The following is a 26,752-nucleotide window of genomic DNA, read 5'->3' on the forward strand; positions in this document are numbered from 1 at the left end:
ATGGACCAGAATCTGGCAGGTGGTTAATGTGCATAAGCACAAGGCTTGCCTATTTTGTCCATGAAAAAAAGGGCGAATTTTTATTTAAATGGAGGGAAGGTTCAAAGTGTGTCAGTGCAGAGTTGTCTGGCTGTCTTTGTAGCTGAAAGTGGGTATGCAGGAAGAGCATAGCATAAGAAAGGCAGATGGAACTCTGGCATTTATCACCAAAGGACTGGATCATTAAAGTAACACAGTGTTTTTCCGAACACATTGGGTGTTGGTGAGACCAAAGTATTGTGTCCAGTTTTGATCCCCTTACTGAGGATGGATACATCTGCACTGGAGGCAGTTCAGAGGAGGTTGGACTGATTGAATCCCGGGATGAAAGGGCTGTCATATGAGAAGTTGCTGAGTAGCTTGTGCCTGTACTTGCTGGTGTTCGAGAGAGTGAGGGGGTGGTTCTGATTGAGGTATATAAAATAGTAAAGGGGATTGAAAAGATGGGCATTGAGCACATGTTCGCCATTGTGGGACAGTCTCAAACAAGAAGCTGTAGCTATCGAGTGAGAGATGGAATGTTCAAAATGGAGATGAGGAGAGAGTTGTGAATCTGTGGAATTCATTGCCCCTAAATGCAATGGAGGCAGCACCAATCGACCGATTCAAGAAAGAAATAGATATGTTTCTGATGAAAAACAGGGAGAAAGGGCCATGGGGAGCAGGCAAGAGAGTGGAGTTGAGATCAGGAAAGGATCAGCAACCACGGCTAACAAGATAAGTCAGGGACAGGATGAAAGCAAAAGAAAAAGCATAAAATGTGTTGTGGTTAGTGGGAAGCCAGTGGATTGGGAAGCCTTTCGAAAACTAGCGGCGGACATGTAAAAAGGCAATAAGGGGGAAGATGATGAAATTTGAGGGCAATATTAACGAGGGTAACATGGAAAAAAATTGCATGAGTTTTTTTCAACTAGAAAAGGTATGAGAAAGGCAAGAGTACAAATAAAGAGAACAAAGAAAATTACAGCACCGGAACAGGCCCTTCGGCCCTCCGAGCCTGCTCCGATCGAGATCCTCTGTCTAACCTGTCACCTATTTTCTAAGGGTCTGTGTCCATTTGCTCCCTGCCTATCCATGTACCTGTCCATAAGACCATAAGACATAGGAGTGGAAGTAAGGCCATTCGGCCCATCAAGTCCACTCCGCCATTTCAGTCATGGCTGATGGGCATTTCAACACCACTTGCCTGCACTCTCCCCATAGCCCTTGATTCCTTTTGAGATCAAGAATTTGTCGATGTCTGCCTTGAAGGCATCCAACGTCCCGGCCTCCAAGCACTCTGCGGCAATGAATTCCACAAGACCACCACTCTCTGGCTGAAGAAATGTCGTCTCATTTCAGTTTTAAATTTACCCCCTCTAATTTTAAGGCTGTGCCCACGTGTCCAAGTCTCCCCGCCTAGCGGAAACAACTTCCTAGCGTCCACTCCTTCTAAACCATACATTATAGAACATAGAACATAGAACAGTACAGCACAGAACAGGCCCTTCAGCCCACAATGTTGTGCCGACCATTGATCCTCATGTACGCACCCTCAAATTTCTGTGACCATATACATGTCCAGCAGTCTCTTAAATGACCCCAATGACCTTGCTTCCACAACTGCTGCCGGCAACGCATTCCATGCTCTCACAACTCTCTGCGTAAAGAACCTGCCTCTGACATCCCCTCTATACTTTCCACCGACCAGCTTAAAACTATGACCCCTCGTGCTAGCCATTTCTGCCCTGGGAAATAGTCTCTGGCTATCAACTCTATCTATGCCTCTCATTATATTGTATACCTCAATTAGGTCCCCTCTCCTCCTCCTTTTCTCCAATGAAAAGAGACCGAGCTCAGTCAACCTCTCTTCATAAGATAAGCCCTCCAGTCCAGGCAGCATCCTGGTAAACCTCCTCTGAACCCTCTCCAAAGCATCCACATCTTTCCTATAATAGGGCGCCCAGAACTGGACGCAGTATTCCAAGTGCGGTCTAACCAAAGTTTTATAGAGCTGCAACAAGATCTCACGACTCTTAAACTCAATCCCCCTGTTAATGAAAGCCAAAACACCATATGCTTTCTTAACAACCCTGTCCACTTGGGTGGCCATTTTAAGGGATCTATGTATCTGCACACCAAGATCCCTCTGTTCCTCCACGCTGCCAAGAATCCTATCCTTAATCCTGTACTCAGCTTTCAAATTCGACCTTCCAAAATGCATCACCTCGTATTTATCCAGGTTGAACTCCATCTGCCACCTCTCAGCCCATCTCTGCATCCTGTCAATGTCCCGCTGCAGCCTACAACAGCCCTCCACACTGTCAACGACACCTCCGACCTTTGTGTCGTCTGCAAACTTGCTGACCCATCCTTCAATTCCCTCGTCCAAGTCATTAATAAAAATTACAAACAGTAGAGGCCCAAGGACAGAGCCATGTGGAACTCCACTCACCACTGACTTCCAGGCAGAATATTTTCCTTCTACTACCACTCGCTGTCTTCTGTTGGCCAGCCAATTCTGTATCCAAGCAGCTAAGTTCCCCTGTATCCCATTCCTCCTGACCTTCTGAATGAGCCTACCATGGGGAACCTTATCATCTTGCAAGTTTCTATTAGATCTCCCCTCAACCTTCCAAACTCTAACGAGGACTATCCCAGGATCCTTAGCCGTTCATCATACGTTAAACCTACCATTCCAGGGATCATCCGTGTGAATCTCCGCCGGACATGCTCCAGGGCTAGTATGTCCTTCCTGAGGTTCAAAATTGGACACAGTATTCTCAATGGGGCCTAACTAGAGCCTTCAAAAGCCTCAGAAGCACATCGCTGCTTTTATATTCCAACTCTCTTGAGATAAACAACAACATTACGTTCGCTTTCTTAATTACGGACTCGACCTTCAAGTTAACTTGTAGACAATCCTGGACCAACACTTCCAGATCCCTTGGCACTTCTGACTTGCGAATTTTCTCACCATTTAGAAAATAGTCCATGCCTGTATTCTTTTTTCCAAAGTGCAAAACCTCACATTTACTCACATTGAATTTCATCAGCCATTTCCCTGGTCACTCTCCAAAACTGTCTACATCTTTCTGCAGCTTCCCCACCTCCTCAGTACGACCTGACTGTCCACCTATCTTCGTATCATCGGCAAACTTCGCCAGAATGCCCCCAGTTCCTTCATCCAGATCATTAATATATAAGGTGAACAGATGTGGCCCCAACACTGAACCCTGCGGGACACCGCTCGTCACCGGTTGCCATTCTGAAAAAGAGCCTTTTATCCCAACTCTCTGCCTTCTGTCAGACAGCCAGTCCTCAATCCAAGCCAGTAGCTCACCTTGAACACCATGGGCCCTCACCTTGCTCAGCAGCGTCCTGTGAGGCACTGTATCAAAGGCCTTTTGGAAGTCTAGATAGATAACATCTACTGGGATTCCCTGGTTTAACATACTTGTTACCTCTTCAAAGAATTCTAATAGGCACGACGTCCCCTGACTAAATCCATGCTGACTTGTTTTAATCTGACCCTGCACTTCCAGGAATTTAGAAATCTCATCCTTGACAATGGATTCTAGAATTTTACCAACTACTGAGGTTAGGCTAATTGGCCTGTAATTTTCCATCTTTTGCCTTGATCCTTTCTTAAACAAGTGAGTTACAACAGCAATTTTCCAATCATCTGGGACTTTCCCTGACTCCAGTGACTTTTGAAAGATCACCACCAATGCCTCCGCGATTTCCTCAGCCACCTCCCACAGAACTCTAGGATGTAGCCCATCGGGGCCAGGAGATTTATCAATTTTTAGACCCTTTAGGTTTTCTAGCACTTTCTCTTTTGAAATGCCTACCGTACTCAACTCTGCCCCCTGACTCTCCCTAATTGTTGGCATACTACTCATGTCTTCCACTGTGAAGACTGACGCAAAGTACTTATTGAGTTCTTCAGCTATTCCCTGATCTCCCATTACTAGCCTTCCAGCATCAATTTGGAGCGGCCCAATATCTACTTTGGCCTCTCATTTGTTTCTTGTGTATTGAATGAAGCTTTGACTATCATTTCTAATATTACTAGCTAGCCTACCTTCAAAATGATCTTCTCCTTCCTTGTTGCTCTCTTTGTTATCCTCTGTCTGTTTTAGTAGCCTTCCCAATCTTCTGATTTCCCAGTGCTCTTGGCCACTTTATAGGCTGTCTCTTTTACTTTGATATATTTCCTGACTTCCTTTGTCAGCCATGGCTGTCTAATCCCACCCCAGATAATCTTTGTTTTCTTTGGCATGAACCTCTGTACTCTGTCCTCAGTAACACGTATAAACTCCTGCCATTGTTGGTCTACTGTCTTCCCCGCTAGGCTCTGCTTCCAGTCGATCTTCGTCAATTCCCCTCTCATGCCCCTGTAATTACCTTTATTTAACTGGAATACCATTCCATCCGATTTTGCCTTCTCTCTTTCAAACTGCAGACCGAACTCTCCCATAGTATGATCACTGCCTCCTAAGTGTTCCCTTACTTTAAGATCTTTTATAAAGTCTGGCTCAGTGCATAGCACCAAGTCCAGAATAGCCTGTTCCCTTCTGGGCTCCATCACAAGCTGTTCCAAAAAGCCATCCTGCAAACATTCCATGAACTCTTTTTCTTTGGATCCACCAGCAACATTATTCACCCAATCCACCTGCATGTTGAAGTCCCCCATGATCACCGTGACCTTGCCTTTCTGACGTGCCCTATTTATTTCTTGGTGCATCTTGCGCCCCTCATCCTGATCACTGTTAGGAGGTGTGTACATAACTCCCATTATAGTTTTTTTTGCCTTTGTGGTTCCTCAATTCCACCCACATAGACTCCACATCTTCTGACCCTATGTCATTTAGTGCCGTAGATCTCATTCCATTCTTAACGAACAAGGGAACCCCACCCGCTCTGCCCACCTCCCTCTCTTTTCGATATGTTGTGAATCCTTGGATGTTTAACTGCCAGTCCTGAGCTCCCTGCAACCATGTCTCTGTGCTGCCTACCACATCATAATCATTCAAGAGGATTTGTGCTGTTAATTCATCTACTTTGTTGCGAATGCGAAGAGCATTTAGATGAAGTGTCTTAATGCGAGCTTTCTTATCAATATGAGAGAGGTTGGACATGCCAAGATGCCTTAAGTTATCCTTCCTTTTTGCTGTATTCCTAGTCTGCCTCGAGCTTAAATCCACCTGTACACATGCTATCCTGTTGCTTATCTTTCCATTTAACTCCATACTCCCTGTCTCTTTCACTTTCCCTTCCCCCCGACTCACGAGTTTAAAGTCTTACTGACCACCCTATTCATCTTTTTTGCTGGAACACTGGTTCCAGATCGGTTCAGGTGGAGACTGTCCCGATGGTACAGATCCCCCCCGGTTCCAAAACTGATGCCAATGCCCCATGAAATGGAATCCCTCTTTCCCACACCAATTCCTTCGCCACATGTTTACTTCCCTAACTTTCTTTTCCCGATGCCAATTGGCACGTGGCTCGGGCAGTAATCCAGAGATTATGACCCTTGAGGACCTGTACTTCAATTTCTTTCCTCGTGTTTCATAATCCCTGAGCAGGACCTCTACCCGAGCTTTGCCTATGATGTTAGTCCCAACGTGGACCACAACAACCGGATCTTCCCCCTCCTGCTCCAATATCCTTTCAACCCGGTCGGAGATGTCTCGCACCCTGGCACCGGGCAGGCAACACACCGTGAGGGACGCCCGATGCAGCTTGCACAGGATACTATCTGTCCCTCTAATTATAGAATCCCTGATAACAACTACCTGTCTTTTTGCTCCCCCCCTCTTGAATGACCTTGTGCGCCACGGTGCCATGGTCAGCTGGCTCATCCTGTCCACAGTCCTTTTCCTCAACCGTACAGGGAGCAAGAATCTCATACCTGTTGCAGGTATCTGTCCAGATATATCTGAAAAGACGCTAATGTGTCTGCGTCTACCAGCTCCGCTGGCACCGCGTTCCAGGCACCCACCACCCTCTGTGTATAGAACTTTCCACGCCTATCTCCCTTAAACTTTCCTCCTCTCACTCTGAACTCATGACCCCTAGTAATTGAGTCCCCCACTCTGGGGAATAAGCTTCTTGCTATCCACCCTGTCTCTACCCTCATGATTTTGTAGACCTCAATCAGGTATCCCCAATCTCCATCTTTCTCATGAAAATAATCTTAATCTACTCAACCTCTCTTCATAGCTAGCACCCTCCATACCATGCAACATCCTGGTGAACCTCCGCTGCACCCTGCCCAAAGCGTCCACGTCCTTTTGGTAACGTACACAGTACTCTAAATGTGACTGAACCAAAGTCTTATACAACAGTACATGACCTGCCAACTCTTGTACTCAATACCCCGTCCGATGAAGGAAAGCATGCCGTATGCCTTCTTGACCACCCTCTTCACCTGGCTTGCCACCTCCAGGGAATAATGGACCTGAACACCCAGGTCTCTCTGTTCATCAATTTTCCCTAGGACTTTACCATTTACTGTATAGTTCGCCCTTGAATTAGATCTTCCAAAATGCATCACCTCACATTTGCCCGGATCGAACTCCATCTGCCATTTATCTGCCACACTCTGCAGTCTATCTATATTCTGCTGTAATCTCTGACAGTCCCCCTCACTATCTGCTGCTCCACCAATCTTAGTGTCATCTGCAAACTTGCTGATCAGACCACCTACACCTTCCTCCAAATCATTTACGTATATCACAAACAACAGTGGTCCCAGCACAGAACCTTGTGGAACACCACTGGTCACAGGTCTCCAATTTGAGAAACTCCTTACTACCACTACTCTCTGTCTCCTGTTGCCGAGCCCATTTTTTTTTTTATCCATCGAGCGAGCACACCCTGGACCCCATGCGACTTCACTTTCTCCATCAGCCTGCCATGGGGAACGTTATCAAACACCTTACTGCAGTCCATGTAAATGACATCTACAGCCTTTCCCTTTCAATCAACTTTGTCACGTCGTCAAAGAATTCTATTAAGTTGGTTAGACATGACCTTCCCTGCACAAAACCATGTTGCCTATCACTGATAAGCTGATTTGCTTCCAAATGGGAACAGATCCTATCCCTCAGTATCTTCTCCAGTAGCTTCCCGACCACTGACGTCAGGCTCGCTGGTCAATAATTACCTGGGTTATCCTTGCTAACCTTCTTAAACAAGGCGACAACATGAGCAAGTCTCCAGTCCTCCGGGACCTCACCCGTGTCTAAGGATGCTGCAAAGATATCTGTTAAGGCCCCGGCTATTTCCTGTCTCGCTTCCCTCAATAACCTGGTATAGATCCCCACCTTAATGCCTTTTTGGAGACCCAACACTTCATCCTTCCTTGTGTCAACTTGACCTGGAGTAAGCAAACATCTATCCCTCACATCACCATCTGTCATGTCCCTCCCCTTGATGAATACCGATGCAAAGTATTTGTTAAGAATGTCAAGATAATACAATGTGAGGCTGGATGAACACAGCAGGCCAAGCAGCATCTCAGGAGCTTTTGTGCTCCTGAGATGCTGCTTGGCCTGCTGTGTTCATCCAGCCTCACATTGTATTATCTTGGAATTCTCCAGCATCTGCAGTTCCCATTATCTCTGTTAAGAATGTCACCCATTTTCTCTGACTCAGTGCATAACGTTGCTTCTTTGTCCTTAAGTGGGCCAATCCTCCCTCTAGTTACCCTCTTGCTCTTTATATATGAATAAAAGGCTTTGGGATTTTCCTTAACCATGTTTGCCAGCAATATCTCATGTCTTCTCTTAGCCTTCTTCATCCCTCGTTTCAGATGCGCTCGAAATTCCCCGTGTTCTTCCAAAGATTCATCTCTCTTCAGTCGCCTGGACCTAATCTATGCTTCCTTTTTCCTCTTGGCTAGTCTCACAATTTCATCTGTCACCCATGGTTCCCTCATCTTGCCTTTTCTGTTCCTCATTTTCACAGGAACATGTCCTGCACGCTAATCAAACTCTCTTTAAAAGCCTCCCACATATCAAATGTGGATTTACCTTCAAACAGTTTCTCCCAATCTAAATTCCCCAGATGCTGCCAAATCTTGGTATAGTTGGCCTTCCCCCAGTTTAGAACTCTTCCTTTAGGACCACTGCCATCCTTGTCGATGAGTATTGTAAAACTTAGGGAATTGTGGTCGCTATTTCCAAAGTCACTCCCTGCTGTAATTTCAACCATCTGGCTGGGTTCATTCCCCAGCACCAGGTCCAGTATGGCCCCTTCCCGAGTTGGACTACATACACACTGCTCTTGAAAACCCTCCTGGACACACCTTACAAATCCTGCTCCATCTTGACCCCTAACACTAAGTGAATCCCAGTCAATGTTGGGAAAATTAAAATCTCCCATCACCACCACCCTGTTTCTCCTACACCTTTCCATTATCTGTTTACATATTTGTACCTCTATCTCACGCTCGCTGTTGGGAGGCCTGTAGTACAGCCCCAGCATTGTTACTGCATCCTTCCTATTTCTGAGTTCTACCCATATTGCCTCAATGCTTGAGCCCTCCATGGGTCCCTCCTTCAGTACAGCTGTGATATCGTCTTCGACCAGTATTGCAACTGACATTAAAAAGTAGCAGTAGATCACTGGAAAAGGAGGCTGAAGAATCAGTATGAGGAACGAAGAAATGGAAGAGGAACTGAACAGGTACTTTGTATCAGTCTTCATGGTGGAAAACACCAATCGCATACTAGAACTTTGAGAGTTAGGGGCAGTGGTGAATTTCATAGCCATAACTAAGGAAAAGGTGCTCGGGAAGCAGAAAAGTCTGAAGGTGGACCAATCACCCCTGGACCAGATGGACTGTACTGCAGAGTTCTGAAGGAGATAGCTGAGGAAATTGTTGAGGCATTAGTGCTGATCTTTCAGGAATCACTGGAGACAGGGAGGATCTCAGGGATTTGGAAAATGGCTAAAGCAACACCCCTGTTTATGAAAAGAGAGAGGCAGAAGAAGGGAAATTATAGGCCAGTTATCCTGACCTCAATCATTGGTAAGATTTTAGAGTCCATTATTAAGGATGAGATTGCAGAGACCTTGGAAGTACATGACAAAATCGGGCTGAATCAGCACAGCTTCATCAAGGGGAAGTTATACTTGACAAATCTGTTAGAATTCTTTGAGTAGAAAGTGAGCAAGTTAGACAAAAGGAAGCCAGTGAATGTGATTTGTTTGGATTTCCAGAACGCTGTTGAGAAGGTACCAAATAAGATGAGAGCCCATAGTGTTTTAGCAAGGTACTGCCATAGATAGAGCATTGGCTGACTGTCAGAAGGCAGAGAGTGTAGATAAAGGGGTCTTTTACAGGATGGCAGCTGGTGACTAGTGGAGTCCTGCAGGGATCAGTGTTGGGACCACAACAGTTCACGTAATACCTTAATGATATGTACGAAGCAACTGAGACATTGTTGCTGAGTTTACAGTCGACACAGTGACAGATGGAGGGACAGATAGCAGTGAGGAAGTTGAAGAAGGACTTGCATAGGCTCGGAGACTGGGCAAAGAAGTGGCAGACAGAGACTGTGTGGGACACTGTGAGGTTATGTGCTTTGGTAGGAAAAATGGAGGCGTAGATTATTTTCTAAATGAGAACGGGCATTTGAGGTCTGAAGCACAACTGTCCCTCGTTGCCCTTGAGAAGGTAGCAGTTAGTTTCCTTCTTGAACTGCTGAAAGTACATTTGCTGTTGGTAGATACAATGTCATTAGGGAGGGAATTTTGGATTTTGACCCAGCATGTTATCAGCTGAGCCTGAACATGGTCCAGTTCACTCTGCACAAAATAACCCTTTTTACCCCTGGAATTAACATCATGAACGTTCTGAGAACTGCTGTTGTAAGCATATCCTCGCTTAATAGACCAAAACTGTACACTGTGCTCCTTGCGTGGCGTCACCAATGTCTTGTGTGGAAAGATTTCCACTCCTTCCCTCCTTGAAATAAAGATTTGCACCTCACGTGCCTTCTAAAATACATGCTGTGCATAGAAGCTAAATTTTTGTGCTTCATGTACGCCTTTTGGAAATCCAAATTAACGACATCTGCTAATTTCACTTCAACGACCCGGTTTGTTGAAGAATTAGAATTCCTTGAAGTAGAAACTCAAATGGATTCACCATATTTTTAAATTTATCCTTTTCACTTAACTTATCAAATCTGCCTGAATATGATCTAAATGGTTTGCTGCTGCCTTCTCAATAATAAATTCTAGCAATTTCCCAATGACAAACTTTAGACGAAGTAAATCGTACTTCGCTGCATTCTGCTGGGATCTTCCCACAATCTAGAAAAGATTACAGCCAATACATCCATTTGGGCAGCACGGTGACTCAGTGGTTAGCTCTTCAGCCTCACAGCGCCGGGCCCGGGTTCGACTCCAGCCTTGGGTAACTGTCTGTGCGGAGTTTGCACATTCTCCCTGTGTCTGCATGGGTTTGCTCCATGTGCTCCAATTTCCTCCCGCAGTCCAAAGATGTGCAGGCTAGGTGGATCGGCCATGCTGAATTGCCCATCGTGTACAGTGGTGTTTGGGTTATAGGGGTGGGGTGGGATGCTGCAAGGGGCGATGTGGACTTGTTGGGCTGACGGACCTGTTTCCACACTGTAGGGAACCTAATTTAATCTCATCTCTGCAGTCAACTCTTATAATCCTCCATGTTATCATCTAATTTAGTCTGAAGGGATGCCTGAGAACTAACGAAGTGAGGGAACAGGTTTTATGTCTGTATTAATTGAGGATGAATTGAGTGTGAGTTGGTTGTATAAATATGGGAGCTAGTAATTAGGGGTTGAAGTTTATGGAGTATTATTAAAAGAAATAAAGCTCTGATGGTACGATGTGGGGTTGGACTCTTTGCATACCTGGGATCCAAGTCTTTAGGTCCAGGGAACCTGTTAACTTCGTCTTCTCAGTTTTCCTCAATGTTTCCTTGAGGATTTCCTTCTCCCTTTCGCTCCCTACTTTTCGCCCATTGATATTTTTTGTATGTTTTCTACTGTGAAATCAGATAGAAAATATTGGTTCAAAGCTTGTGCCATTACCCTCATTTCCCATCATGAATTCCCCAGTCTCACCCTCTCATGAGCCATTATTCACTGTCTTTACTCTTTTCCTTTTGATACACTTGTGGAAGCCTTTACTGTATTTATATTAATGTCTCCCTCATTATTACTTTGGTCATCTTTTGTTCACATCTGAAATATTTCCAGTTCCACAATTTTCCAATCTTTCTTTCAATTTATACTATCTTTAACTTTCTTAGATAGCAACAGATGGCACCATGGTGCATTCTAGCTGTACATCCTTTCATTCTAAATTGACAATATTTTTGTTCAGAGTTATGAAATATCCCCTGAAACATCTGCCATTGCTTCTCTATGGTCTTACCTTTTAAACTATTTTCCCAGTTCAACTCTGCCTTTCTACTCCTGAATTATCTTCAATGAAAGTTTAAGATATTAAACAGTTTCAGACCGAATTCTCAACCTCGTCCTTGATGTAAAATTCTACCACATCCTGATCATTCTTACCCAGAGAATCCTATACTATTGATGAGTTGTATCTCAAAACATACTACCAGGTCTAAAATATCTTAATCCCTGCTTGGTTCCAGTGGTACAGTTTTAAGACTCCGAATGCATTCTGTGAATATATGCTGAGGGGTAGATAACTGCTCTTAACATCAAGGTGCCATTCAACCAAATATGACATCAAGGAGCCGTCGCAAAGCTGCAGTCAGTAAGAATCAGGTGAAAAACCCTCTGCCGGCTGGAACCTTACCATAAAGCAAGTGGTTGTGGTTGTTGGAAGTCAGTTGCCCCAACTCCAAAGCATCACTGCGGGGGTTACGTAAATTTGTGCCCTGAGCTCAACCATCTTCAACTATTTGATCAAATGCCATCCCTCCGTCAGAAGGTCGTACGTGGGGATGTTCTCAGTTGATTGTGCAATGTTCAGCACCACTCATAGCTCCTCAGATGCTGAAGTAGTCCATGTCCACGGAACATAACTAGTTTTGAGCTGAAGAGAAGCAAGTGGTAGTTGTGCTGTGCAAGTTACAGGCAATGAACGTCACCATTAAGGAGAATCTAACCATTGCCCCATGACTTCCACTCCTTTACTGCCAATATGCTGAGGCTTATCAGGTTTCCAGAAACTGAATTGGACCAAACTTATAATTATTGTGACGACAAGAGCAGGTCAGAGGTTAAGAATTCTGCAGTGAATAATGAGCCCCCTGTCCACCATCTATCAAGCCCAAGTCAGGAATGTAATCTCCACTGGTCAGGACTGGTGCAGCTCCGTCAACACTCAGGAAGCTTGAACCATATGGGACAAAGCAGCCTGTTGGATTGGTACCCCACCCACCACCTTCAACATCTGTTCTATCATCACTAGTGCATAATTAGTGCCCCATGCAAGTTTCCCTCCAAGCCACACACACTATCCTGACTCGGAACGATATCACTGTTCATTAATAGTCATTGAGTTAAGATTCTGGAGCTTCTTTCTGAACAGCACTGCTCTAAGGACTGCAGTTATTCAAGAAGGCAGCTCACCACCACCTTCTCCAGGGTAATTGGGCTTAGCCAGCAACATCCACATCCCGTGAATAAAAAAGAATCTTCCAGACTACCTGTGCCAATTGAATTCACAGTTTATTGTAACATCTTTCTGACAAGATCCCATTACTTCTTGGTCTATAGCCTCTCTGCTATCCTGGACTGTATCTTCTGTCAGGGGATCTATGAATCTGAAACTGTCACAGCCATGACTTCTTTCCTTTGCTGCTCCTTATCTCGACCCAAACTGATTCTATATTTTGCCTGGGAGCCAGTTAGCTCAGTTGGCTGGTTTGTAATTCAGAATGATACCAACAGCATGGGATACTACACTGTCTGAAGTTACAATGAAGGAGTCTCCTTCTCAACCTGTCTCCTCATCTGAGGTGTGGTAACCTTCAATTTAAACCACCTCCAGATATCTCTCTTGACTGTGAGAGCAGCCCTGTGGTCCCGCCTGGGACTATAGTGACTTTGAATCTCCAAACCAAGATAATTTCTCACCAATGTATTGATCTCATCTTTGACACTGTACAGAAAACCAAAAAAATTAAACCCAATGAGATGAATTTTGGATCACTGGATTACATGGCAAAATTGGACAAAAAAATGCACTATTGTTAAAATAATTAGCAGTTCAACCAGAAAGGCCACTAATGTGAATCCTGGATCTGTGTATCATTTGAAATGACTTAATTGTATAGTTCTCGTATTTGGCCACAAGATGGAGAATTCTTCTCAGGTGATGTTGTAGCCAGAAGATAGAAAGATGACAGAAATGTTTGGAGAGATATGGGCCAAGCACAGGCAGGTGGAACTAGTTCAGTTTGGGATTGTGATCAGCATAGACTGGTTGGACCAAAGGATCTGTTTTCATGCTGTCTGACTCTATGAAACTGAAGCTTAATAGTCTGAAACTCACATTCAGACATATCTAACTTTATCATAATCTTACAGAAAGATAGCCGACTTTATCCCTCGGAGTTGCAGACTCTTCAATTTTACATCTTCAAAGACATTTAGCAGGGAGAGCATGGATTATAGAGTGAGTTGAGTAGATTGGTTCATTGTTAATTCTGAACTAAATTTGATTTATTTTATATTTTTAGACAACATCAGGTGAAGATGTGCGTGATTTCACCAAGGTGCTGAAAAATAAGTTCAGATCAAAGAAATACTTGGCCAAGCATCCTCGTTTGGGTTATTTCCCAGTACAAACAGTCCTAGAAGGTGAGAACCTTGAGATGTAAGTTTATTGATGTGAGATTTACTAATGTATCAATGCCCATTTGGGAGTTGACAAATATTGCAGCATTATTCATTCTGCAGCTTAGCAGGAGAGTGAGGTTGTCCATTTGCGCATATGTCAGACATACACAATACAAAAACAAGGGGGGCTTAATGATATCATTGGTCCTCTCGCCTTCAAAACAGTGTTGTTACTCAGAGAGTGCATCTGCTGAGGACTTGTTGATACTGTCACTAACGTGCAACCTTCCTTGATATCTTTCTCTGTCCTCCAGTTCTGTCTTTAAAAACGACAATCAATTACCCGCTCCTCAAAAGAAAAGAACCTTTGGCTGAACAGAGAACAAAGAACAGTACAGGCCCTTCGGCCCACGATGTTGTGCCGACCTATTATCCCACTAAGATCAAGCTACCCTGCATACCCTTCATTTTACTGTCCTTCATGTGCCTTTCCAAGAGTCGCTTAAAAGTCTCTCAATGTATCTGACTCCATTACCACTGCCAGCAGTGCATTCCACACACCCGCCACTCTCTGTGTAAAGAACTTAGCTCTGACATCTCCCCTCCTCCTTCCTCCAGTCACCTTAAAATTTCTCCCCCTCGTAATAGTCATTTCTGCTCTGGGAAAAAATCTCTGACTATCCACTCCAGCTATGCCTCTCATCATCTTGTATACCTCAATCAAGTCACCTCTCATTCTTCTTTGCTCCAATGAAAAAAGTCCTCACCCCCGAACCCTTTCTCCTAAGACCTGCCATCCATTCCATGCAGCATCCTGCTAACTCTCTTCTACACCCTCACTAAAGCTTCCACATCCTCCCTGTAATGAAGCAACCAGAACTGAAGGCAATATTCCAAGCGCTGCTCCATCCCCACGAACTAATGCTCGATTCCAAATCCCTTTCCTCTTGATGCTTTAAATTCATTGCTGTCTTTCGTGTAATTTCATATTTGAATTCACTGGATCAACTTGCCCCTGCATTCCTGAGACGGTCACAGCGACTTCCCCCCGGCAGTCCTGTCCCGCTCACAGTGACTTCTACCAGCAGTCCTGATCCGCCCGAAGTGACTTCTCCCCGCAGCCCTGACCCGCTCACAGGGACTGGCCCCCGCAGCCCTGACCCGCTCACAGACTGGCCCTTGCAGTCCTGACCTGCTCACAGTGACTGGCCCCCGCAGCCCTGACCCGCTCACAGGGACTGGTCCCCGCAGCCCTGACCCGCTCACAGGGACTGGCCCCCGCAGCCCTGTCCTGCTCACAGGGGCTGGCCCCCGCGGCCCTGACTTGCTCACAGGGACTGGCCCCCGCGGCCCTGACTTGCTCACAGGGACTGGCCCCCGCAGCCCTGACCCACTCACAGTGACTGGCCCCCGCGGCCCTGACCCGCTCACAGCGTGCTGCCCCCCGCAGCCGTGTCCCGCTCACAGCGTGCTGCCCCCCGCAGCCGTGTCCCGCTCACAGCGGACTGGGCCCCGCAGCCCTGTCCCGCTCACAGGGACTGGGCCCCGAAGCCCTGTCCCGCTCACAGCGTACTGCCCCCCGCAGCCGTGTCCTGCTCACCGCGTACTGCCCCCGGCAGCCATGTCCCGCTCACAGGGACAGGCCCCCGTAGCCCTGACCCGCTCGCAGGGACTGGCCCCCACAGGCCTGACCCGCTCACAGGGACTGGCCCACGCAGCACTGACCCGCTCACAGGGACTGAACACCGCAGCCGTGTCCCGCTCACAGGGACTGGACCCCGCAGCCCTGACCCGTTGAGAGGGACTGGCCCCCGCAGCCGTGTCCCGCTCACAGGGACATGCCCCCGCAGCCCAGACCCGCTCGCATCGACTTGCCCCCCGCAGTCCTCTCCTGCTCACAGCGACTTGCCCCCCGCAGTCCAGCCCCGCTCACCGCCTACTGCACCCCGCAAACCTTTCCCGCTCACTGGGACTGGGCCCTGCAGCCCTGTCCCGCTCATAGGGACTGGCCCCTGCTGCACTGACCCGCCCACAGGGACTGGCCTCCGCAGCCCTGACCCGCTCACAGAGACTGGTCCCCGCAGCCCTGACCCGCTCACCGCGTACTGCCCCCCGCAGCTGTGTCCCGCTCACAGATACTGCCCCCTGCAGCCGTGTCCCGCTCACAGCGGACTGGCCCCCGTAGCCCTGACCCGCTCACAGCGACTTGCCCTCCGCAGTCCTGTCCCGCTCACCGCGTACTGCCCCCCACAGCCCTGTCCCGCTCAAAGGGACTGGGCCCCGCAGTCCTGTCCCGCTCACCGCGTACTGCCCCCCACAGCCCTGTCCCGCTCACAGGGACTGGCCCCCGCAGCCCTGACCCGCTCACAGGGACTGGCCCCCGCGGCCCTGACCCGCTCACAGCGACTTGCCCGCCGCAGTCCTGTCCCGCTCACAGCGTGCTGCCCCCCGCAGCCGTGTCCCGCTCACAGAGACTGGGCCCCGAAGCCCTGTCCTGCTCACAGCGTACTGCCCCCCGCAGCCATGTCCCGCTCACAGGGACTGGCCCCCGTACTGATCCGCTCACAGGGACTGGCCCCCGCAGCACTGACCCGCTCACAGGGACTGAACCCCGCAGCCGTGTCCCGCTCACAGGGACTGGACCCCGCAGCCGTGTCCCGCTCACAGGGACTGGCCCCCGCAGCCCTGACCCGCTCATCGGGACTGGCCCCCGCAGCCCTGACCCGCTCACCTCGTACTGCCCCCCGCAGCTGTGTCCCGCTCACAGATACTGCCCCCTGCAGCCGTGTCCTGCTCACAGCGGACTCGGCCCCGCAGCCCTTTCCCGCTCACAGGGACTGGCCCCCGTAGCCCTGATCCACTCACAGCGACTTGCCCCCCACAGTCCTAACCCGCTCACAGCGACTTGCCCCCCACAGTCCTAACCCGCTCACAGCAACTTGCCCCCGACAGTCCTGACCCGCTCACAGCGTACTGGCCCCCGCAGCCATGTCCCGCTCACAGGGACTGGCCCCATATCCCTGACCCGCTCACAGGGACTGGCCCCCGCAGCCGTGTCCCGCTCACACGCACTGTCCACCGCAGCCCAGACCCGCTCATCGGGACTGGGTTCCGCAGCCCTGTCCCGCTCACAGTGAACTGCCCCCCGCAGCCGTGTCCCGCTCACAGCAGGTGGGCCCCGCAGCCCTGTCCCGCTCACAGGGACTGGGCCCCGCAGCCCTGTCCCGCTCACAGCGTACTGCCCCCCGCAGCTGTGTCCTGCTCACAGCGTACTGCCCCCCGCAGCCGTGTCCCGCTCACAGCGGACTGGGCCTCGCATCCATGTCCCGCTCACAGGGACTGGCCCCCGTAGCCCTGACCCGCTCACAGGGACTGGCCCCCACAGGCCTGACCCGCTCACAGGGACTGGCCCCCGCAGCACTGACCCGCTCACAGGGACTGAACCCCGCAGCCGTGTCCCGCTCACAGGGACTGAACCCCGCAGCCGTGACCCGCTCACAGGGACTGGACCCCGCAGCCCTGACCCCCTCACAGGGACTGGCCCCCGCAGCCCAGACCCGCTCACAGCGTATTGCCCCCTGCAGTCCTGACCCACTCACAGCGGCCTGCCCCCGCCGCCCTGACCCGCTTGAAGCGGTCTGGGCCCCGCCGCCCTGACCCGCTTGCAGCGGCCTGGGCCCGGCCGCCCTGACCTGCTCGCAGCAGCCTGCCCCCGCCGCCCTCACCCGCTGGAAGGGACTGGGCTCCGCCGCCCTGACCCGCTCACAGCGGCTTGGGCCCCGCAGCCCTGTCCCGCGCACAGGGACTGGGCCCCGGCGCCCTGACCCGCTCGCAGCGACTTGGCCCCATCAGCCCTGTCCCGCTCACAGCGTATTGCCCCCGCAGCCCAGACCCGCTCGCAGTGGCCTGCCCCCACAGCCCTAACCGGCTCGAAGCGGCCTGCTGCCGCTGCCCTGACCCGCTTCCAGGGACCGGGCCCCGCAGGCCTGGCCCCGCCGCCGTGACTCGCTCACAGCGGCCTACCCCCGCCGCCCTGACCCGCTGACAGGGACCAGGCCCCCCAGCCTTGACCCGCTCACAGCGACCTGGCCCCGCTGCCCTGACCCGCTCACAGCGCCCTGCCCCCTGCGCCTTGACCTGCTCACAGCGGCCTGCCCCCTCAGTCCTGAGGCGCTGGCAGGGACTGGGCCCCGGCGCCCTGACCCGCTCGTAGCGGCCTGCCCCCGCCTCCCTGACCCGCTTGCAGCGGCCTGGGCCCTGCCGCCCTGACCCGCTTGCAGCGGCTTGGGCACGGCTGCCCTGACCTGTTCGCAGCGGCCAGCCCCCGCCGCCCTGACCCGCTGGCAGGGATTGGGCCCCGCCGCCCTGACCCGCTCACAGCGGCCTGGGCCCCGCAGCTCTGTCCCGTGCACAGGGACTGGGCCCTGGCGCCCTGACCCGCTCGCAGCGACTTGGCCCCATCAGCCCTGACCCGCTCACAGTGGCCTGCCCCCTGCACCCCTGACCCGCTCACAGCGGCCTGCCCCCTGCGCCTTGGCCCGCTCACAGCAGCCTACCCCCGCCGCCCTGACCCGCTGACAGGGACCAGGCCCCCCAGCCTTGACCCGCTTGAAGCGGCCTGGGCCCCGCCGCCCTGACCCGCTTGCAGCGGACTGGGCCCGGCCGCCCTGACCTGCTCGCAGCAGCCTGCCCCCGCCGCCCTCACCCGCTGGCAGGGACTGGGCTCCGCCGCCCTGACCCGCTCACAGCGGCCTGGGCCCCGCAGCCCTGTCCCGCGCACAGGGACTGGGCCCCGGCGCCCTGACCCGCTCGCAGCAACTTGGCCCCATCAGCCCTGTCCTGCTCACAGCGTATTGCCCCAGCAGCCCAGACCCGCTCGCAGTGGCCTGCCCCGACAGCCCTAACCGGCTCGAAGCGGCCTGCTGCCGCTGCCCGGACCCGCTTCCAGGGACCGGGCCCCGCAGGCCTGACCCGCTCACAGGGGCCTGGCCCCGCCGCCGTGACTCACTCACAGCGGCCTACCCCCGCCGCCCTGACCCGCTGACAGGGACCAGGCCTCCCAGCCTTGACCCGCTCAGAGCGACCTGGCCCCGCTGCCCTGACCCGCTCACAGCACCCTGCCCCCTGCGCCTTGACCCGCTCACAGCGGCCTGCCCCCGCCGCCCTGACCCGCTGACAGGGACTGGGCCCCGAAACCCTGACCCGCTCACAGCGGCTTGCCCCCTCAGTCCTGAGCCGCTGGCAGGGACTGGGCCCCGGCGCCCTGACCCGCTCGCAGCGGCCAGCCCCCGCCGCCCTGACCCGCTGGCAGGGATTGGGCCCCGCCGCCCTGACCCGCTCACAGCGGCCTGGGCCCCGCAGCCCTGTCCCGTGCACAGGGACTGGGCCCTGGCGCCCTGACCCGCTCGCAGCGACTTGGCCCCATCAGCCCTGACCCGCTCACAGTGGCCTGCCCCCTGCACCCCTGACCCGCTCACAGCGGCCTGCCCCCTGCGCCTTGGCCCGCTCACAGCGGCCTACCCCCGCCGTCCTGACCTGCTGGCACGGACCGGGCCCCGCCGCCAGGACCCGCTCACAGCGGCCTGGGCCCCGCAGCCCTGTCCCGCTCACAGGGACCCTGGCCCTGCCGCCCTGACCCGCTCGCAGTGGTCTGGGCCCCGCAGCCCTGACCCGCTCACAGCGTATTGCCCGCTGCAGTCCTGACCCGCTCACAGTGTCCTGCCCCCTCAGTCCTGACCCGCTGGCAGGGACTGGGCCCCGGCGCCCTGACCCGCTCACAGCGACTGGACCCGCAGCCCTGACCCGCTCACGGGGACTGGCCCCCGCAGCCCTGACCCGCTCACAGCGGCCTGGGCCCCGAAGCCCTGACCCGCTAACAGCGGCTTGCCCCCTCAGTCCTGACCCGCTGGCAGGGACTGGGCCCCGGCGCCCTGACCCGCTCGTAGCGGCCTGCCCCCGCCGCCCAGACAGACTCACAGCGGCCTGCCCCCGCCGCCCTGACAGACTCACAGCGGCCTGGGCCCCGCCATCCTGACCCGCTTGCAGCGGCCTGGGCCCCGCTGCCCTGACCGGCTCGCAGCGGCCTGCCCCCGCCGCCCTGTCCCGCTGGCACGGACCGGGCCCCGCCGCCATGACAGCTCACAGCGGCCTGGGCCCCGCAGCCCTGTCCCACTCACAGGGACAGTCCCCCGCAGCCCTGACCCGCTCACAGGGACTGTCCCCCGCCGCCCTGACCCACTCACAGGGACTGTCCCCCGCAGCCCTGACCCGCTCACAGGGACTGTCCCCCGCAGCCCTGACCCGCTCACAGGGACTGTCCCCCGCAGCCCTGACCCGTTCACAGCGGCTGCCCCCCACAGCCCTGTCCCGCTGACAGCGACTTGCCGCTGCAGCCCTGACCCGCTCACAGGGACTGGCCCCCGCATTCCTGTCGCTCTCACAGCGGCTGGCCCCCGCAGGCCTGACCGGCTCACAGCGATTTGCCCCCTGCAGTCCTGACGCGCTCTCAGGGACTGGCCGCTGTAGCCCTGTCCAGCTGACAGCAACTGGCCCCCTCAGCCCTGCCCCGCTCACAGCGACTTGCCCACTGCAGTCCTGTCGCTCTCACTGCGGCTGGCCCCCTGTGCCCTAACCCGCTCACAGGAACTGGTCCCCTCAGCCCTGTCCCGCTCACAGGGACTGGCCTCCGTAGCCCTGTCCACTCACAGCGGCTGGCCCCCGCAGCCCCGACCCGCTCACAGCGATTTGCCCCCTGCAGTCCTGACCCGCTCAGAGGGACTGGCCCCCGATCCCTGACCCGCTCACAGCGATTTGCCCCCTGCAGTCCTGTCGCGCTCAGTGGGACTGGCCCCCGCAGCCCTGTCCCGCTGACAGGGACTTGCCCCTGCAGCCCTGACCCGCTCACTGTGACTTGCCCCCGCAGCCCTGACCTGCTCACAGTGACTTTCCCCTCCTTCCTGACCTGCTCACAGGCACTTGTTCCCTCCGTCGTGACCCGCTCACAACGACTTGTCCCCTCTGTCCTGTCCCGCTCACAGCGTCTTGCCTCCCATTCCTCTTAGACAGGTCACCCCTTGCTCAGAAACGGTCCCAATTATCGATGAACCGGAAACCCTGCCCCCTGTGCCAGCTCCTTAACCATGCATTCATCTCACCTATCTTTCTCTGACTTAGCTCACTCAGATGTGGCACTCATAGCAACCCATAAATTATTACCCTCTCGGTCCTGCCTTTCAGCCTCTTTGCTAACTCCTTGCACAGAGTCCACAGGGTGTCATCCCTCTTTCTGCCTATGTCATTGGTACCAACGTGCCCCGTGGCCTCTGGCTGCTCACCCTCCCCTTTAAGAATTTGTTGCAACCAATCAGAGATGTCCTTGACCTTGCACCAGGGAAGCAACAGGCAGCCCTGGTGTCTCAAATGTGGCGACAGAATCTATGCCCCCAACGAATAGTCTCCAACCACACTCGCTCACTTGGATTTGCCTTACTCTGTCCCACAGCAGGGTGGTTTGCACTATGGACCTGGCGACTGCTGATTATATAACTGACCCAGTTTAGTTTTAGATCAGTGTTAACCTTGGTTTAGTGGATAGCCAAGCACCTCAGTAGTCTACAATACAGGAGAAATGCATTCTTAAGCTGACAGATTCTGTGACAGTCAAGGACAAGCACTGAATTGTTCTGACCTCATTTCCAACACCTGGCCCATAGCCTTGCATGGCTTGGATTGCACTTGCACATTTAAAAAAAAATAAATCTAACGATGATGTGAGGGTAAGGACATGGAATTTTTTTGATATGGTCATATTCTCTCTTGTTGGAGCTGATTGCTGCTTAGCACTTGTATGGTGCAAATGTAACTTATCCTTTATCAGGCCAAGCCTGATCGTTGTCCAATTCTCACTGTATTTTCTCATCGTTGACTTAATGTTGGTTCGGCCCAACAGTGTTGTACATACCCTGCCTATTCTGAAACTCTACCACTTAATATTAAGTCTAATAAAGACAAGTATCCAATCTGCCTTCCAAACCACTTCAACGACCTGGTCCATTACATTGTGGGATCAACAGGCATACACATCAAGATCCTGAGATCCCTCTGATCATTGGTGCTTGTGACGTCCCTATGATTCATCATGGGCTCCAAGATCTGATTGTGCTGTGTCACCTCATCCTTATCCCGTTTGTCCTAACATGAAATAATGTTCTCAAACGCTTCTCAAAAATTCTTCCCAATCCTACTTTTAGTAATCATGATACAAGTGAGCATAAAACTTGGAACACGATGGCAACAGGAATGTGCCCTTTGGCCCACCGTGTTGGGCCAAACATGACAACAAATGAAAAAATCCCTTCTGCCTGTCCTTGATCCATAGTCCTCCATTCCTTGCATATTCGTGCACGGAACTAAAAGTCCCTTTTAAATGCTTTCATCGTATCTGCATCCACTACCACCCCGGGCAATGTATTCCACACTTTTAACATGCTCAGTGTGAAATATTTGCCCCTCACATCTCTTTTGAACTTGCCCCCCTCTCAGCGTAAATGCATGCCCCCTAATAGTGGACACTTCAACTCCGGGGGAGAAGTTTTCTGACCGTTAGCTGTATTTATATATCTCCTAATTTTATAGACTTCTATCAAGCCTGCCCTCAGCTTCTACTGCCCCAGAGAAAATGAAGAGTTTTTCCAGCTCCTCCTTCTCGTTCATACCCTCTATTCCAGTCAGCATGCTGGTAAATCTCTTCTGCACCTTGTCCAAAGCCTGCACATCCTTAGCGTAATGTGGCGGCCAGAATTGGATGCAATACTTTGTGTGGTCTCAACAAAGTCTTGTAAAGCTGCAGTGTGACATCCTGACTCTTGCACTGAGTTCCCCTATGAATAAAGGCAAGCATGCGATATGCCTTCTTGACCACCCTATCTACTTGTGTGGCTACTGTCAGGGAATAATGGTCTAGGACCCCAAGATCCCTCTGGACATCACTGCTGTTTGGGGTCCTGCCATTAACTGTGTATCCCTTTCCTTAACACTTGGTCTCCTAAAATGTAACACCTCATGCCTGCCCAGATTAAATTCCATCGGCCATTTCTCCGCTCGTGTTTGCAATTGGTCTGTATCTTGCTATGTCCTTTGACAACCTTCCATGCTGTCTACAAGTCCACTGGTCCTTATATCATCTGCAAACTTAGTAATCCCCAATCTACATTTGCAACCAAGTCATTTACATATATCACAAACAGCAGAAGTCACATTGATGCGGAACACCACTCGTCACTGAGCTGCAGCCAGAAAAACAGCTTTCCACCACTGAGACGGCAAGAACTGTCGATGCTGGAATCAGAGTTAACCAAGTGTGGAGCTGGAGGAACGCAGCAGGTCAGGCAGCATCAGAGGAACAGGAAAGCTGACATTGTTGATGCTGCCTGGCCTGCTGTGTTCCTCCAGCCCTATCCTGTGTGATCTTTGTTAGCCTTCCACCGCTACCGTCTGCCTTATATGGGCAGGCCAAGTCACCATGGATCTCATGGATCTTAATACCATGAGGGACCTTGTTGAAAACCTTCGTAAAATCCATGTATATGTTATCAACTGTTCTACCCGAATTGATCACCCTTGTCACCTCCTTGAAAACTTCAACTGACTTGGTAAGACATAACCTGCCCCGCATAATGCCATGCTGGCTGTCCCTTATTAGCCCATACCTTTGAGACATGAGACACTCACCAGTCTGTAGTTTCCTGGAAAGTCCCTGTTTTCCTGCTTGAACAGAGGAACGACTTTATCCACTCACCAGTCTCCGCAACCCCTCCAGTGCCTGGCAAGGATATCAGATCCTGTTGAAAGTGGGGTGTTGATGCATTTGTGTCATGATTGTGTTTTGTTTGAGCCCTAACATTGAAAGCAGTGTAAGAATGTCTTTGTGCAGCAGGCGAGGTGTGATGAGACTGAGCCTTCATACAATTGCAAGATGTTGAAAATTTGCCATTATTTATGAAAACAGTGATAAATTTCCATGATCAACATTTCTGTTACACTGCGATGATTATCCCGTGGCATGTAAAATCAGAAAGATACGATAAAATGAGACTGGGTCATATGCAGGGAGAATGTTTGCCTTTCATGTCTATAGAAGTAGTGAAATATTTCCATGAAGCTAAAAGTCACTTTTCCGTTCATTGAAGGACACAATCATCGCCTTGGAAGCTTCATCACGATACTACTTTGCATTTCTGAAGAGGGAAGAAGAAATCAATATGCAAATTCAATTCCATGGTTTTGGAAGTCCCATTGAGAACACGATTCATTTGCGCCGGCATAATGCTCTGACCAAGAAAGAATTGAAGGTGAGTTTGTAGTTTGGAAGATCGCAGCAATTTATGCATCAACTTCTTCATCGATAATGTTCCATTGCTTTCAAACTGCATTTTCCTCTCTGCAAGATAATAACTGTTAGAACAAGCAACAGCATCGGTAGATGGTCGATGGGGAATGCAATGTTACAAAACCCGATCCATTCAAAAACATATTTCAGATAAGTCAACAAATTAAATATTCCAGCACAGGATAAAACAAGGAAGATGAGAATGAGGAGGCAATAGCTCTGATGACAAAAGAACAGAAATTTACCTTTATCCATTCGAGCAAAAAAGCAGGCACACAAATAAATAATCATCTAACAATGCACGTGTGCAACGGAAGCTACAGGCGGACTAAGAATGCCGAATTGTTGTCATGCGTATTGCTGAAAGGATGATTGAAACAGAATCTGTGGGAAATTTGTTGAAATACAGATGATGCATCTCAGGATGTTGGAGGAAGAAGATTTATGGACTGAGGCAAATTGTATTGCCCTTTTCAGGAGTTATTAGGTTCATAATGAATTGAAAGACTTCCTTCTGTGCTGAAAGCTTTAGTTTAGTTGCAGCTGAATCACAATTTCTGTTCCTGGTAGTATTGAGCAAACTGTTAAAAGTGAATGTCACTGCCCAGAATTCCAAATATGACTCCAATCAGTAGAGAAAATATCCAAGGGGATATGTATCCTCTCATGTTGAACAGCGCAGCTACAGATACAATGGAGGCACTGATGATAATCTTCCAAGAATCCTTAGATTGTGGAAAATTCTCAGAGGATTGAAAGATTGTGAACATAACACCATTATTACAAAGATACTTGGACAAAGTAGTAAGCAAGTATTGCCAATTTAGGTCAACCTGGGTAGATGTTCATGCCTGCAATGAAAGATGAAATAACAGGGTACTTAGTGTGCTATAACATCCGACAGAGTTAACATCCTTTTATAAAGGGGAAATAATACTTGACAAACTTGCTGCAGTGCTTTGAGAAGGAAACAAACATTACTGATGAAGGACCACCAGTTGATGTCGTACATTGAGATTTCAACAAAGCATTTGATAAGGTGCAGCTCATAAGGTGTCTCAAAAGAAAAGAGCCCATGTGTTCAAGGGTAGTATGTTCGGATGGACAGAGGACTGCATCGTAAATAGAAGTAGAGACGTAGCAGCAGGATGGTAACTGACAAGTCATGTACGGCCACAGAGCGAATGCTGCAGAGGCCGAACACCTCATGTTGACTGGGTTGATGTGAGAAATGGCAGAGGGGATTGCTATGCTTATGAAAGTTGGGCAGGCAGGGACTACATTCATTGGCGTTTATAAGATTGAAAAAAATCTTATTTTTTCAACATGTAAGATTCTTAAGAGGCTTGATAGTGTATATCCGTAGAGATTACTCCCATTTGTGAAAGATTTTACGACCAGAGGCCACATTTTCAAATTGGTTGCCCATGAATTCAGGGAAGAATTACTTCTTTCAGGTTGTAGCAATTTATTGAACACTTTAGCCAAGAAGATTTTAGAGGTAATGCCATTAATCATATGCTAGGCTGTAACGGCCAGGTTAATTTTTAAATCAAGAAACAATGATAATGAGAAAAGGGTCTCGGCCTGAAACGTCAGCTTTTGTGCTCCTGAGATGCTGCTTGGCCTGCTGTGTTCATCCAGCTCCACACTTTGTTATCTTGGATTCTGAAGCATCTGCAGTTCCCATTATCTCCGATACAAATGGACAGAGATGCCAGGGTTGGCTTGTCAGTCAGAAATGAGGTCGCTCTTGTGCTTGTTTATGAATGACTTGGAGGAAAGAGGTGCATGTGCTGTGGCTAAATTTGTAGATGACTGAAAAAATATTTAGAAAGACAAGGCATGGCACAGAAACAGAGATTTACCAGGATGTTACTTGGATCGGAATGTATTAGCTATTAGGAGGGTTTGGTGGAAATGCTGTGTCATGATAAATGTAATGAGATCAACCATGATCTCACCGAATGATGGAGGAATATTCAATGGGCCAAATGACTTTTTTTGTGAGCCTTCTTGTTTGACAATGCATTCATGAAGGTGTTTTTTTTCTCTCTCTTGGATAAGATGTGAAAATGAAATGTCTACGAGATAATGGGAACTGCAGATGCTGGAGAATCCAAGACAACAAAATGTGAGGCTGGATGAACACAGCAGGCCAAGCAGCATCTCAGGAGGACAAAAGTGCTCCTGAGATGCTGCTTGGCCTGCTGTGTTCATCCAGCCTCACATTTTGTTGTCATGAAATGTATACACTTCCTTTTCATCTGGGAATAAATAATTGTTCTGAACAATTTCCATTGACTAATAGCAATCTGACAAGCTTCGCAATGTAAAGAGATTTTTAGCTTCTTTTTAATTGTAAAGGTATTCTTTGGAATTAATTTGGCAAATATTATTTGCATCTCAGGAAGTATGTTCATCACTGCATCTCAAAAAGTGCTCTGGTGTATGACAGCAGCTTTTTAAAGATCACTTCAATGGTTGTGATTTTCAGTTGCCATAACACACATTAAATTACACTGTT

At 50.4% G+C, this 26,752-nt stretch overlaps 1 protein-coding gene and 1 long non-coding RNA gene across 2 annotated transcripts in view; one reads left to right on the forward strand and one right to left on the reverse strand.

Annotated features, from left to right (window-relative positions):
- The window catches only part of LOC132210579 (uncharacterized), a 28,953-nt gene extending 17,008 nt beyond the window's left edge, over positions 1-11,945 (reverse strand). The window contains exons 1-2 of the long non-coding RNA XR_009446725.1: positions 11,848-11,945; positions 10,929-11,062 (exon numbers count right to left, since the gene is read on the reverse strand). This is a non-coding gene — a long non-coding RNA (uncharacterized LOC132210579). The remainder of the gene's footprint in view (positions 1-10,928; positions 11,063-11,847) is intronic.
- LOC132210577 (utrophin-like) overlaps positions 1-24,181 on the forward strand; it is a 100,656-nt gene extending 76,475 nt beyond the window's left edge. Inside the window, exons 5-6 of the mRNA XM_059651522.1 lie at positions 13,739-13,859; positions 24,026-24,181. Of these exons, the coding sequence (XP_059507505.1) occupies positions 13,739-13,859; positions 24,026-24,135 (231 nt within the window). The 3' untranslated portion in view covers positions 24,136-24,181. The remainder of the gene's footprint in view (positions 1-13,738; positions 13,860-24,025) is intronic.
- Positions 24,182-26,752: the final 2,571 nt, after the last annotated feature.

This window comes from Stegostoma tigrinum, chromosome 15 (genome assembly GCF_030684315.1).
Source record: "Stegostoma tigrinum isolate sSteTig4 chromosome 15, sSteTig4.hap1, whole genome shotgun sequence".
NCBI classification, from domain to species: domain Eukaryota; kingdom Metazoa; phylum Chordata; class Chondrichthyes; order Orectolobiformes; family Stegostomatidae; genus Stegostoma; species Stegostoma tigrinum.